A 15,814-nucleotide genomic window follows, 5' to 3' on the forward strand; every position below is an offset into this window, starting at 1 on the left:
TCACATACCTGTTTACAGCATGATGATCGGCCACTCTGTTTCTGAGTTAGAGGGCTTTGTAGTCCCCTCTGACTGATTCAGTGCATGATGCTTGCCCCCATCCATTCCCGGGTGGGAATCATCATGCTGTTGGCCAGGGGTCCTCTTTAAGTATAGCAAAACATGTTTGAATGTAACATAGTGATTTTCCTGATATGCATTTGAACCAGTATTGGCTCCATAAATAGTTTTCCTTAATACATTACAATACATACAACATTATTAATGACTGCAGTAACAATATAACAGTATATATTGTTTGGTATCTAGTTCTTTTCATTGTCTTGCTTTATGCAGCAGACTCTAAGCCCAGAATACTAAATAAATACAAAAAAACTTATTGGTTTGTTGTCTCTGCTTGCTTCTTGTGCTAGAGGAATGGATGAGAACAGTCCTAATAGGGTGCACTGTGCCTCAAGACTCTTTGCAGTGCTGATTTGCCATCTATTGAAAGAACTTGTGCTGTGGGGTAACTTGGCTCATAAATAATGGATGAACCTATATCTCCTGTCATGACCTATCCATGCAGACAAGAGCTTTACTCTGATTTGTCTAACAAACACATTCCTTTAATAGTTTTGCCTAACAGAGACATTGGCCCAAATTTATCAAACTGTGTGAGAGAAAAAGTGGAGAGATTTTCCCACAGCAACCAATCACAGCTCAGCTTTCACTTTACCAGAGCTCGTTAGCTGAGCTGTGATTGGTTGCTGTGGGAAAATCACTCCACTTTTTCTCACACAGATGATAAATCTGGGCCATTATTCCTTTAAAGGGGTATTCCAGGGAAAAACTTTTTTTTTTATATCAACTGGCTCCAGAAAGTTAAACAGATTTGTAAATTACTTCTATTAAAAAATCTTAATCCTTTCAATAATTATCAGCTGCTGAAGTTGAGTTGTTGTTTTCTGTCTGGCAACCGTGCTCTCTGCTGACATCTCTGCTTGTCTCAGGAACTGCACAGAGTAGAAGAGGTTTGCAATGGGGATTTTCTTCTAAACTGGGCGGTTCCCGAGACACATGTCATCAGAGAGCACTTAGACAGAAAAGAACAACTTCAGCAGCTCATAAGTACTGAAAGGATTAAGATTTTTTAATAGAAGTAATTTACAAATCTGCTTAACTTTCTGGAGCCAGTTGATATATAAAAAAACGTTTTTTTTCCTGGATAACCCCTTTAAGCTCCAGTGTTCATATGGCTCAGGATCAGAGTTTTGGGGGGCTTTGTAATTGAAAGAAAATAAATAAAAAGCTTGATTTATGTACACACATGCTGCCCATTTGCTGCAGTTTTACTTGCACATTCTGTCATCACTTTTGATGACTGGTGCTTTGCATATGTAGGATACATGTAGGGCAGTTATTTATATTTGGCACCTTATTTGTAACATCTGTTCCTGTTTTAGATGTTTTTGATGGTCATTTGTTGGGGTCCACAGACAGTCAAGTGAAGGAGAAATCCACTATGAAAGCAATATTTGCAAACCTGCTTCCTGGAAACAATTATAACCCTATTCCACTTCCTTTGTAAGTATCCATGTATGATTTCTACAGTTTGAAGAGGGGTTACACAGTCTCTTCATTCTTTTTTTTTACAGTATCAGGGTATGTTCACACTACGGAATTCCGCAGTGTCAATTTAACATTAGAGACCCGTTCACACTGTGGAATTTCAGCGGTGGACAATTCCGCCGCTGAAATTGTTCCACGCAAAGAAAGAACATGTTCGTTCTTTGCGCGGAAGTCCGCAAGTACTGCATAGCCGTCAATGGTGACGGCACAGTGCCGCCACCGTCGGCTGCCAAGCTGAATCTCGCTGAATTCTAGTGTGAACATACCCTCAGAAGTATTTGTCAGAAGCATTCCCCAATACATTGACACTGTCATCCATAGACTTCTATGCTTAAAAACCAAAATCATTTATAACATGCAATATCCAGTTTTTACAGTGTGCTGTGATTTTTCATATATCTTAGAAAGGGTTTACTAATGTACAGTGGGGCTAAAAAGTATTTAGTCAGCCACCAATTATGCAAGTTCTCCCACTTAAAAAGATGAGAGTCCTGTCATTTTCATCATAGGTATACCTCAACTATGAGAGACAGAATGAGAAAAAAATATCCATAAAATCACATTGTCTTATTTTTAATGACTTTATTAGCAAATTATGGTGGAAAATAAGTATTTGGTCAGCTACAAACAAGCAAGATTTCTGGCTCTCACAGACCTGTAACTTCTTTCAATGGCCACTATCACAAAAAATATTTTTGCTTAAATACAATAGAGCACTATAAAAGATATGATTATTTGTAGATACATTAAATTATTTTTTTCATTGATTTAACTTAACAATCGCATGTAAAAGTGGCCACTAGGGGTCCTCACAAAAGAGGCCCACGCTTATCTACTATATAAAAACCCACTGTGGCAACAGTTCTGGCCGTCGGAATACAGGAAGTGAGGGCGGGCTTTAGAAGTCTCTGCTCCCGGCCTGTCACTCATCCATCACAGGTACTGCCTGGGTCTATAGCTCTATCCCAGTCAGAGTACACGACTGGCTGGGATTTGTAGTTCCATTATGCAGTAAGAAGAGTAGAGGATGATATATATTATCCTATGCTGCTCTTTCATATTGCATAAGATATTGTGTGTAGGGGACTACAAATCCCAGCCATTCGTACATTGCATTATATAAATTATCCTCTGCTCCTCTTACATAATGCACGACTGGCTGGGATTCACAGTCTCCTACACACAATATCTTATGCAAAATGAAAGGGGAGCAGAGGATTATATACCGCACAGTATAGAGCAGTGGTCTTCAACCTGCGGACCACCAGATGTTGCAAAACTACAACTCCCAGCATGCATGCTTAGAGTTGTACTTTTGCAACATTTGGAGGTCCGCAGGTTGAAGACCACTGGTATAGAGTGTCAGCGCCGGCGGCTGCAACAAACAGGAGGACGAGGAGGGCAGCGCTTGCAGATGACATATGAGGATTTACCCCGATGGGGACTGCGCTGATAATTATTTGGGGGGCAGAACAGTGCTCACGGGCAACATATGATTAGTTTCCCGATGAGGACAGTGCAGCGCTGGGCTAATTCATTCAATCCCGCGGGAGAGGGGCCAAACCAGTATCGCGGTATGGGGAAAATTCATATTGTGCAGGAAAATAATGTCGGTATGAACCGGTATACCGCACAGCCCTAATCCAGACTGCAACTGATGTAAGCTGTTTTTATTAGAAAAATAGGGGCTAAACACATAACACTTAGATGTACATGATCAGGGTGAGGTACTGGGTTTATTTGCAAATTATGGTGGAAATTAAGTATTTGGTCACCTACATACAGGCAAGAATACTGGCTCACAGACCTGTAACTTCTTCTTTAAGAGTCTCCTCTCTCCTCCACTCGTTACCGGTACTAATGGCACCTGTTTGAACTTATTATCAGTATAAAAACACCTGTCCACAACCTCAAACACTCACACTCACACTCCAAACTCCACTATGGCCAAGACCAAAGAGCTGTCGAAGGACACCAGAAACAAAATTGTAGACCTGCACCAGGCTGGGAAGACTGAATTTGCAATAGGCAAGCCGCTTGGTGTGAAGAAATAAACTGTGGGAGCAATTATTAGGAAAATGGAAGACATACAAGACCACTGATAATCTCCCTCAATCTGCAGGATCTCACCCTGTGGTGTCAAAATGATCACAAGAACAGTGAGCAAAAATCACAGAACCACACGGGGGGGGGGGGGGGGGGGGGGCGGGGGGGGGGGCTAGTGAATGACCTCCAGAGAGCTGGAACCAAAGTAGCAAAGGCTACCATCAGTAACACACTACGCCGTCAGGGACTCAAGTCATGCAGTGCAAGACCTGTCCCCCTGCTTAAGACAGTACATGTCTGGGCCCATCTGAAGTTTGCTTGAGAGCATTTGGATGATCCAAAAGAGGGTTGGGAGAATTTCATATGGTCAGATAAACCAAAGAAGAACTTTTTGGTAAAAACTCAACTAGAGGAGACAGAATGCTGAGTTGCATCTAAAGAACAACATACCTACTGTGAAGCATGGTGGTGGAAACATCATCCTTTGGGGCTGTTTTTCTGCTAAGGGGCCATAACGACAGGTCCGTGTAAAGGAAAGAATGAATGGGGCCATATATCGTGAGATTTTGAGTGAAAACCTCCTCCCATCAGCAAGGGCATTGAAGATGAAAAGTGGCTGGGTCTTTCAGCATGACCATGATCCCAAACACACCGCCCAAGCAACAAAGGAGTGTCTTTGTAAGAAGCATTTCAATGTCCTGGAGTGGCCTAGCCAGTCTCCAGATCTCAACCCCATAGAAAACCTTTTGAGGGAGTTGAAAGTCCGTGTTGCCTAGCGACAGTCCCAAAATATTATTGCTGTAGAGGAGATCTGCATAGGGGAATGGGCCAAAATACCAGCAACAGTGTGTGAAAACCTTGTGAAAACTTACAGAAAACGTTTGACCTCTGTAATTGCCGACAAAGGGTATATAACAAAGTATTGAGATGAACTTTTGTTATTGACCAAATAATTATTTTCCACCATAATTTGCAAATAAATTCTTTAAAAATCAGACAGTGATTTTATGGATTTTTTTTTCTCATTATCTGATCTGAGGAAAGGAGGGTTCCTCCCGAAATGTGTCATCGCAACCTTTTTTGTTTTTACTTGTTATGCGTTTTAATAAATGGTCCTACTGAGGACATTTTGCACCTATCTGGACTATGTGCATTTTCTACTAGTGAGTCTGTAGCGCCATTCACTCAGGGTTATTTTCTGCTCCATTTTTTCTCCTTATGTCTCTCATAGTTGAGGTTTACCTATGATGAAAATAACAGGCCCCTCTCATCTTTTTAAGTGGTAGAACTTGCACAATTGGTGGCTGACTAAATAATTTTTTTGCCCCACTGTATAACTGCCTGTCAGAGGCCTTTGTAGGGGCCTATTAGTACTTTGGAGGATTATGTGATGCACACACCAAATAGACACTGTAAAGCCTTAAGCCTTTGCAGATATGATGCGCAGGATTTGATGCCCAGGATTTTCTGCTGCAGATTTCAATGTAAACCAAATGAGCACAGTTTCTAATCGTCAGTTACAAATCCTGCGCATCAAATCTGTGCAGGATCCTGAATGTGTGAACGTACCCTATCACCGTGAACGTCATAGTAGTGTATGTAGAAAATCCATATACCTTCCCTGACCTCTGTACATATCCAAGAACATGTCTAGAACACTAACATCTTCTCTTTGCAGCTCAGGCTGCCACGATCAAAAAGAGAAAAATATATAATAACAATTCAAAAAAATACTGTTTCCATGTGTAGAAAAATAAAGAACTAACACCACATGTTTGGTGTTACTGTAGGACAGACCAGGACAAAATCCACCTTTTAGTTAAAGGAAATATGCAGCCATAACAACTTATCCCCTATCCTCAGAATAAGGGATAAGTGTCTGATCGCAGGGGGGTCCAAACCCTCTCCTGCATGGGGCCCCGGCTCTCCTATGCCGGAGGCGTGCCGGCCATAGCATGATACCGCGACCGACATGCCTCCTCCATGTAGTTCTATGGGAGAGGCGAGGAGGCAGCTGAGGTCGACGCTACATGCAATGCTGGGGCCCATTTAGGAGATTGCGGGGAGTCCCAGCGGTCGGACCTCCCACCCACGATCAAACACTTATCCCCTATCCTGTGGATAGGGGATAAGTTGTTATGGCTGCAGTTGTCCTCTAAAAGGGCTTTTTCCAAAAATTGCAGCACATCTTGGCTCTTATTTACTAAGAGTGGAATGTAGATTTCTTTGTGGGTTTTAATTCCCTACTTTTTATTTTCCTAAGGTATTTACTAAGGTTTCCCTACACTTTGCTTTTTTTAAATTTTTTTATTTTTTTTATTTTTTTTTTTTAACAACACATGCTCTGATCTGTCTGGTTTTCGTCAGCTCAAATCCACCACATTTTCTGAGGAAATCTTAGTAAATATGTTGTGTTTTTGTGAAAATGTCGGGAACACACCCCTTTTTGGGGTCACGCCCCTTTTTGGATTTTCTTAGTAAAATGGAGAGTTAGTCTGGGTTTTTTCAGATCTGGCGCAAATACTGGCGCAAAATATGGCGCAGACAGAATTTCTGGTGCAATGTGACAAAATCTGGTGCCCAACCCGACAGAACATGTTGGGTTTCCAATAGTAAATGAGGGCCCCTGTGTGTGGTATTACAAATTGTCTCCATTCACTTCAGTGGAACTGAGCTAAAATACCACACACAACCTGAGGACAAGGTTTGATGCTGTTTTTTTTTTTTAAATATGTATAACGTATAATATTCTGTGCAGATTTGTTCCGCAGGATTTGAAGCTGTATTCAGTCATTTAGTTTACATTGAAATCTGCAGCGAAAAAAATCCTGTGCATCAAATCTGCGTAGAATACTGTACATGTGAATAGACCATTAAGGTGTTATATAATATGTAAAGAGGAAAGCAGCACTCCTGGTGTTGGTATGCATGGGTGCCTCCCGTTGTTGATCTGGGTCAGAGATCCAAACTTGATATAGAAAATTAGAAACAGCGGCACTCCAGGTTTGTGAAGAAAATGGTGTCTTTGCTTGTTTGGAGTGAATAAAGACACCATTTTCTTCACAAACCTGGAGTGCCGCTGTTTCTACTTTTCTATATATATATATATATATATATATATATATATGTGTATATGTGTATATGTATATATGTATATATATATATATATATAGATCATACTTGTAAATTCAGTTGAAAATGATTATTTTTGCTTCTTGTCTTCCTGCAGTGATCCAGATAAGCACTATCTTATGTACGAGCATGAGCGTGTGCCTATAGCCGTGTGTGAGAAGGAGCCCAGCTCCATTATTGCATTTGCTCTCAGGTATCATAAGCTTTATTCTGTGCTAAATTCATTTTTTTTCGCATGAAATAATACATTTATTGTTAGCGAGAAAAAGGCAACATAGAGGATTTTAATAGATCATGAGAGAAGAGAACAAACCTGGCACTGGCTGGGCAGAGTGAGAAATCCTATCAGTGGGAATATGTAAAGAGTCCCGATATGATAAATGTTGAGGCTGATTCAGAGAGGGTCAGGTGGAGGTATATACTTGTAGGTGGGTGGTGCTCACATATGTGAAACAGCATGCAGTCCAATGTATATCCAAAGAAATAGATAAATGGAGCGACTCACCCAAGGACACCAGTGGGATGCAGTTCATCACAACTTTATTCCATAAAAAGACGGGGTGAAGCACACGGGAAGGCTCAGATGTTGAGGTGGGGGAGCAACAGACAGCAAATGCCCTTTATATATCAACATCTGAGCCTTCCCGTGTGCTTCACCCCGTCTTTCTATGGAATAAAGTTGTGATGAACTGCATCCCACTGGTGTCCATGGGTGAGTCGCTCCATTTATCTATTTCTTTGGATATACATAGAGGATTTTAAGTTGTCCAGATCCTGTACAAGATCTCATTTTGTCAGGCATAGCTTTGTCTTTACACATCCAGACAGGATAGCTTACACAGCCACTTTAAGGTTCTTTCACAAACGTGTTTGTTTTAACTTGCATTTTGCTTTGTGCCATTCCTTTTTTATTCTTTTGGACATCTGCGTGTCATCATTGGTCATCAGAGTGTGACCCTAAAGCTTTAACAAAGAACATTTATGCTTTAAACACATCAGCTTTTTGAGTTATACATGGTGTATGAACATAATATAATGTAGTTTCTCTTGAAGCTGGATTTTTTCCTAAGCAGCCTTGTATCATAGTTGTGTATGCATTCTTATATTGCCCAGTCAGTGCTGACAGTGTGACAAGTCAAATGGCAACTTCAGTTAGTTTAATCTTATTTTTCAGGAGGAACAGCACAATAAATAATATTAAGCAAAGATGATTCAGATCTGCTTCATAATACAGTCCCATCCATAGAGCAGGACAGTTCTTTCATAAGGGTGCAGATACTAGAGAACTGGTGGAAAGATTTTGGTCCGAAGTTAGATCAGCAGTTGGACCATTTTTTACTTCTCATCAATAGAATGTGCAGAAAATATTTAATTATGCTATTTTTTTCTGTGTGATTATTCATGGTAATCTGAGATGAAGCCATCCTCAGTTTATTATGATAATCTCTATAACAAGATGTGTACTCGGAAGTGTGAAGTTAAGCACTTTAGGAAATGCATTAATAATACAATACAGAACATTGTGAAGATAATGGGATATTACTTTATGACTTATTTCTCCATTATGCTTACTTTAAAGCTGCAAGGAATATAGAAACGCCTTAGATGATTTGTCAACGGCTTCTTTGAAGATCTGCCCAGAAGAAGGGGCTCTGCCAAGCAAGTAAGTTTAGCATCTGTGGTTCTTCTGTGGATTTTTTTATTTATTTTTTTAGACCTGCTGAGGTTAATGTGAACATATATATTTTCCATTCCTGTGCCTTAGAACAGTAGAAATCAAAGTGGGAAGTGATGAGCCATACTACTGTGCAAGCCTTGCTGAACAAGCACAAATTCACTTCCTCGTTCCCAATGGAGCCAATTATTACTTGTCATAGAGAAATAGAACTGGGCAGCTCATTTTATATTTGAAATCCTCTTAAGAATTGCTATTACGGGGAATGTGAAATAGTATAGATTTTTTTGAAATGCAGTTAAAGAATATGTATTGTAGTTCTGGCATGTTTCTGTTCCTTACTACTAAGGCTGCTTATAATTTAACCGTGTAAGTCACAGATCCAAAAAGCACTAAGTAGAAATTATGGTTGAAAATGAAAATGTATTTGTCTGTCCAGTCACAACCACAGGTTTATTGCAAAAAAAAACAAACAAGAAAAAACTGACCCTCCAATAGACTTTTCAGCCCAGTCAATGTATAGGGTTACCTGTATTTTCACATCTCTGTGTGCTACTGATTCAGCGTTGTTCTGTACAAGACGTTACACCTTTACAAAGATGGACAAATGCAGAAGGTATAAAAACACTATACTGGCAGTGTGATAAACTGTCCTATTAAGAGTGCTGTGAAACCATATTTAAAACACCCCTCAACAATGCTTTTAAACCTGTAATAACCTGTAGTTGATTGAATACAAAAGTTGAAAAAGTGAAAAACCCAGACCACCTTTTTTTTTTTTTTTTATATTAAACGTTTAATAGTTCAATTAAAAAGTACATATGGTGTTTAAGCACGGTGACTGATCTATCAAGAAAGTGCCAGTGCAAAAAACAGAATCAGTCTGAGTGTTGCATATTGCCATATTGGCATTCCCTTGCTATATAGGCATAGGTATTAAATTTCACAGTGTCCCTTTGTCAGAATGAGGCTATAATAAGACCACATTGGGACAAATGATGAACTAACTAGATGCTGCAATATGGGTAAGACTGATATAAATAACTTAGACACGTTTACCCATAGTAGAATAGCTGCCGATGTTTCAACAACCCCTACAAATGTTTCAATACATCTTTTTCAAGAGGTCTTAAACAACATATTCTTTTTTTATTGAACTAATAAAAATTACATATTTTAGGAATAAGGTGGTTTGGAACTCAGGGGGAGATTTATCAAAACCTATATGCACATAAAGAAAATGAACCGGAGCACTCACCCGATGTCTTCAAGTGTCTGTAACAATCCAAAGGCCCTCTTCGGATGGGAACGGGGAGGCGGTAGGTGGTAATAGGGAATTCAGACGCTGGCCACGGACCGTAGCAAACGGGCCTTTGGATTGTTACCAACACTTGAAGACATCGGGTGAGCGCTCCGGTTCATTTTCTTTATGTGCATATATTTCTACAGAGCTTGATTTCCACGTGAGCACCATCTGAATTGTTCCTTTAGCGTTTTTTTTATTTTTTATTGCTTCCATTGTGACGTTGACATACATTAGTATATGCAGCATTGCAGTGCCGGTTTTCTCTGGTCTTCGAACTGTTGTATTTATCAAAACCTGTCCAGAGGAAAAGTTGCTGAGTTACCCATAGCAACCAATCACTTTGCTATAAATCTCGCTCAGTTTTTTCTCTTGTGTAAATAACCTATAGTTTTCTGATAAGGTATTGCTTGAGACAAGTCGCATCACAGTGCAGCAGAATTTTAAAGATGTTATTGTCAGAAAAGTGGATTGAGCAATGCCAGAATTTTCACCTGATTTACCTTGTTTTGGTACACATGTGTTAGTAGATCTTCCCCAGTATGAATACTCAAAACCAAAGGGCTCAACTTTTAAAATTTTAAAATGCAGGCCGTTTTTTTTTTTTCTTTCATATATCTATTACACAGTATATATTCTTACATAATAAAGTAGAGGACGTTGTGTATGCCTTGTGGTTTACCTGTTTTAGCAGATGTAGCATACATGGAGTGTCTACCATCTTGATTCCCATTTCCTCACTGATATGGATTCCTACTGCTGCCTACACTTCCTATGATACATGTGGGTTTGTAGAGAATGAGGCAGAGTATCTTCATCTTTATTCCCCTCACTCGCACTATAGAGTTTTATATCGTAGTCATGGCCGTAAATGTTGGCACGCCTGAAATTTTTCAAGATAATGAAGTATTTCTCACAGAAAAGGATTGCAGTAACACATGCTTTGCTATACTCATGTTTAGTCCCTTTGTGTGTATTGGACTAAACCAAAAAAGGGAGGAAAAAAGCAAATTGGGCATAATGTCACACCAAACTCCAAAAATGGGCAGGACAAAATTATTGGCACCCATAACTTAATATTTGGTTGTACACACTTTGGAAAAAATAACTGAAATCAATCACTTCCTATAACTAAGCTTCTTACACCTCTCAGCTGGAATGTTGGACCACTCTTCCTTTGGAAACTGCTCCAGGTCTCTCTTATTGCAAGGGCGCCTTTTTCCAACAGCAATTTTAAGATCTTTCCACAGGTTTTCAATGGGATCTAAACATGGACTCATTGCTGGCAATGGCGGTACTCTCCAGCGCTTTTGTTGCCATCCATTTCTGGGTGCTTTTTGATGTTTGTTTGGGGTCATTGTCGTGCTGGAAGACCCAAGATCTCAGACACAAACCCAGCTTTCTGACACTGGGCTGTACAGTGCGACCCATAATCCATTGGTAATCCTCAGATTTCATGATGCCTTGCACACATTCAAGGCACCCAGTGCCAGAGGGCAGCAAAACAACCCCAAACATCATTGAACCTCCACCATATTTCACTGTAGGTACTGTGTTCTTTTCTTTGTAGGCCTCATTCCATTTTCGGTAAACAGTAGAATGATGTGCTTTACCAAAAAGCTCTATCTTGGTTTCATCTGTCCACAAGACTGTTTCCCAGAAGGATTTTGGATTACTCAAGTTTATTTTGGCAAAATATAGTCTTGCATTTTTATGTCTGTGTCAGCAGTGGGGTCCTCCTGGGTCTCTTGCCATAGCGTTTCATTTCATTTAAATGTCGACTGATAGTTTGCGCTGACACTGATGCTCCATGAGCCTGCAGGACAGCTTGGAACTTGTTTGAGGCTGCTTATCCACCATCCAGCCTATCCTGCGTTGACACCTTTCATAATTTTTTCTCTTCCGTCCACGCCCAAGGAGTTAAGCTACAGTGCCGTGGGTTGCAAACTTCTTGATAATGTTGCGCACTGTGGACAAAGACAAATCTAGATCTCTGGAGATGGACTTGTAACCTTGAGATTGTTGATATTTTTCCACAATTTTGGTTCTGAAGTCCCTAGACAGTTCTCTTCTCCTCTTTCTGCTGTCCATGCTTAGTGTGGCACACACAGACACACAATGCAAGGACTAAGAGAACTTCTCTCATTTGTACCTGCTTTCAGGTGTGATTTTTATATTTCCCACACCTGTTACTTGCCCCAGGTGAGTTTAAAGGAGCATCACATGCTTGAAACAATCTTATTCATCCACAATTTTGAAAGGGCGCCAATAATTTTGTCCAGACCATTTTTGGAGTTTGTTGTAACATTATGTCCGATTTGCTTTTTTTTCCTCCTTTTTTTGGTTTAGTTCCAATACACAAAGGGAATAAACATGTGTATAGCAAAACATGTGTTACTGCAATCCTTTTCTGTGAAAAATACTTATTTTTCATGAAAAATGTCAGGGGTGCCAACATTTACGGCCATGACTGTATGTGATTCAGCAGCGGCTGTATCATACCTGTCTTCTTTTCTCTTTTCTCCCTGTCAGCTCTTACACAAAGGAGAGAGCAGTATCAGGCTGAATCAAACAGGAGTCACTACAGAGTCTGCAAACAGGAGATATAGTTTATATCTAGTGATTGGTGGGGGCCTTGGCACAGAGACCCTGACTGATTTAAAACCTTTGATATGTATCTGTAACATGTATCAAAATGTTTTGTTAAATGACAGGAACACTTGCCGATGGTGATAAGGGTGTTGTTTTGAATTCTTTTTCATGTGAATTATATCTGAATAATATAAGTACTTGTATACACTATGTTCATTTTAATGCATACTAATAAATGTTAAAATAGATCAGGGTGTTAGTGGGACTTTTGGTTGGGAATGGGTATTTATTAACATATACTAGGGATTTATATGTATTTGCACTATATGAATATTACATAATGCAAAGAACTGATGCTTAATGTCTCATATAGTGCCTGGCCTGACACCTTTTGTAAAAATACAACTACAAATTGTAATTTGACAACTTAAGGAGAACTGTAGGTTGAATACCGTTCATCTGGATTGAATAATGATGATTAAATCTCTATTATAGTTATACAAACAAAATGCATCCAGCTATTACATGAAAACCTATACTATGTTCTACCTATCTTCTGCTTGCAGCATGATGGACAACAGACCAAAAACCAGCAGTCCTTCCAGAGTGCAAGAAAGCAGCTTGGCTCAGTCTAACCATACTGCAGAACCAGAACCTCAAAGCACCGGTATAGGAATAGGGGGTAATGTTTTTTTTCAGTTTTGATGATTATTGTGGATCTTTTCCTATTGAATGAATGATAAAGCAGCTGATATATTTGTTGTTTTGTTTCAATTTTTTTTTGTGTGAGCCAATTATGTGAAGGAGACTACCATGGTGTACATTTGCTGGATAAAATTTCTATCAATTAGAACCTTCATGGTGTATTCAGATAAGATTTTTCTGTGATTGCTTTAGAATCCATGGACTTGTGCATACGCCATTCAGGGGAATCTGACATAGTATCCAGAAGACAAAAGGATCCAAGAAAAATAGATACATAAATCTACAGGATAATGCTTGCCTGAGATGCTTAACTTTTTGTTTTCCTGACATTTGACTACCAAAGGGCAAGCTTTGAGTTCTAGCAGTGTGTCTCCAGCTGTTGCTAAACTACAACTCTCAGCATGCCCTTTGACTGTCAATGCATGCTCATTGTTGCAGTTTTGCAACAGCTGGAGACACATTGGTTGGGAAACAGAGTTTGTTACCTAACTCGTATTTTTGCAACAGCTGATTGCAAAACTCTAACTCCCAGCATGCACTGAGAGACTGTACATGCTGGGAGTTCTAATTTTTCAACAGCTGGAGGCACACTGGTTGCAAACACTGAGTTAAGTAACAAACTCTGTGTTTCGCAACCAATGTGCCTCCAGCTGTTGCATAACTACAACTCTCAACATGTATGGTCTGTCAGTGCATGCTGGGAGTTGTAGTTTTGCAACAGCTGAAGGTCCCCCCCCCCCCCCCCGATGTGAATGTACAAGGAACATTCACACGGGCGGGTTTACAGGGAGTTTTCTGCTGCAAGTTTGAGATGCGGCAAATTTTCCACCGCAGCTCAAACTCACTGTAAACCCGCCCGTGTGAATGTACCCTAAAAACACTACACAAAATAAAAAGTAAAACACTACATATACACATACCCCTAAACCGTAACCCCCCCCCCCCTCCCGCACAAGGGAAAAAAAAAAAAAAACAGCACTGATCCTCCAGCTTTTGAAAAACAGCAACTCCCAGTATTGCCGGACAGCCACTGACTGTCCAGGCATGCTGGGAGTTTAGCAACAGCTAAACACCCCATTTGGGAAACACTGCTGTAGGGTATTTTTGCGGCAGATTCAAATCGCCAATTTATGCCTCAAATGCGCATGGTGCTCTCTTGCTTTGGAGCCCTGTCGTATTTCAAGGAAACGGTTTAGGGCCACATATAGGCTATCTCTTTACTCAGGAGAAATTGCGTTACAAATTTTGGGGGGCTTTTTCTCCTTTTACCCCTTATGAAAAGGTAAAGTTGGAGTCTACACCAGCATGTTGGCGTAAAAAAAAAAATAATTTTTACACTAACATGCGGGTCTTGCCCCATACTTCACAAGCGGTAAAAGAAAAAAAAAATTGTAACGCAATTTCTCCTGAGTACAGAACTACCCTATGTGTGGGCGTAAAAGTGTTCTGCGGGTGCACATCATGGCTCAGGAGTGAGAGCGTGCAATGTACATTTTGAGGTCTAAATTGGTGATTTGCACAGGGGTGGCTGATTTTACAGCGGTTCTGACATAAACACAAAACAATAAATACCCAGATGTGACCCCATTTTGGAAACTACACCCCTCATGGAATATAAAAAGGGGTATAGTGAGCCTTAACACCCCAAAGGTGTTTGACGAATTTTCGTTAAAATTGGATGTGAAAATGAAGAAAACTTTTTTTTTTCACTAAAATGCTGGGGTTACCCTAAATTTTTCATTTTCACAAGGGAGAATAGGAAGAAAGCAAAAGGTGGCCGTGTATTTTTGGGTGAAATGACTAATGTCACTGCAAAGTAGAATTGGTGGCGCAAGAAATAAGCCATCATATGGAATTTTATGTGCAAAATTGAAAGCATTATGATTTTTAGAAGGTGATGAGGAAAAAATGAAAATGCAAAAACAGAAAAACCCTGCGTCCTTAAGGGGTTAAGTAATTATTTAAAAAAAATTATTGAAAAATTGTATTAAAATATAAATATATACATACAGTACAGACCAAAAGTTTGGAAACACCTTCTCATTCAGAGTTTTCTTTATTTTCATGACTATGAAAATTGTAGATTCACACTGAAGGCATCAAAACTATGAATTAACACGTGGAATTATATACATAACAAAAAAGTGTGTAACAAGTGAAAATATGTCATATTCTAGGTTCTTCAAAGTAGCCACCTTTTGCTTTGATTTCTGCTTTGCACACTCTTGGCATTCTCTTGATGAGCTTCAAGAGGCAGTTACCTGAAATGGTCTTCCAACAGTCTTGAAGGAGTTCCCAGAGATGCTTAGCACTTGTTGGCCCTTTTGCCTTCTATCTGCGGTCCAGCTCACCCCAAACCATCTCGATTGGGTTCAGGTCCGGTGACTGTGGAGGCCAGGTCATCTGGTGCAGCACCCCATCACTCTCCTTCTTGGTCAAATAGCCCTTACACAGCCTGGAGGTGTGTTTGGGGTCATTGTCCTGTTGAAAAATAAATGATGGTCCAACTAAATGCAAACCAGATGGAATAGCATGCCGCTGCAAGATGCTGTGGTAGCCATGCTGGTTCAGTATGCCTTCAATTTTAAATAAATCCCCAACAGTGTCACCAGCAAAGCACCCCAACACCATCACACCTCCTCCTCCACACCAGCACACCTGTGAAGTGAAAACCATTTCAGGTGACTACCTCTTGAATCTCAACAAGAGAATGCCAAGACTGTGCAAAGCAGCAATCAAAGCAAAAGGTG

General features: G+C 40.0%; 1 protein-coding gene across 8 annotated transcripts in view; it reads left to right on the forward strand.

The window, feature by feature from the left end:
- The window catches only part of PIKFYVE (phosphoinositide kinase, FYVE-type zinc finger containing), a 301,144-nt gene that overhangs the window by 184,899 nt on the left and 100,431 nt on the right, over window positions 1-15,814 (forward strand). For 6 of the 8 annotated variants that reach the window (XR_008847336.1, XM_056536875.1, XM_056536876.1 and 3 more), the window contains 4 exons: window positions 1,446-1,566; window positions 6,887-6,982; window positions 8,369-8,452; window positions 12,926-13,041. Coding sequence is in view for 7 of the 8 variants with exons in the window: in XM_056536875.1 (XP_056392850.1) it covers window positions 1,446-1,566; window positions 6,887-6,982; window positions 8,369-8,452; window positions 12,926-13,041 (417 nt within the window). In the remaining variant the exon portion in view is untranslated. The remainder of the gene's footprint in view (window positions 1-1,445; window positions 1,567-6,886; window positions 6,983-8,368; window positions 8,453-12,925; window positions 13,042-15,814) is intronic. The other 2 variants (XM_056536878.1, XM_056536874.1) reach the window with 1 other exon arrangement.

The sequence above is a fragment of the Hyla sarda genome, chromosome 8 (genome assembly GCF_029499605.1).
Source record: "Hyla sarda isolate aHylSar1 chromosome 8, aHylSar1.hap1, whole genome shotgun sequence".
NCBI lineage: Eukaryota > Metazoa > Chordata > Amphibia > Anura > Hylidae > Hyla > Hyla sarda.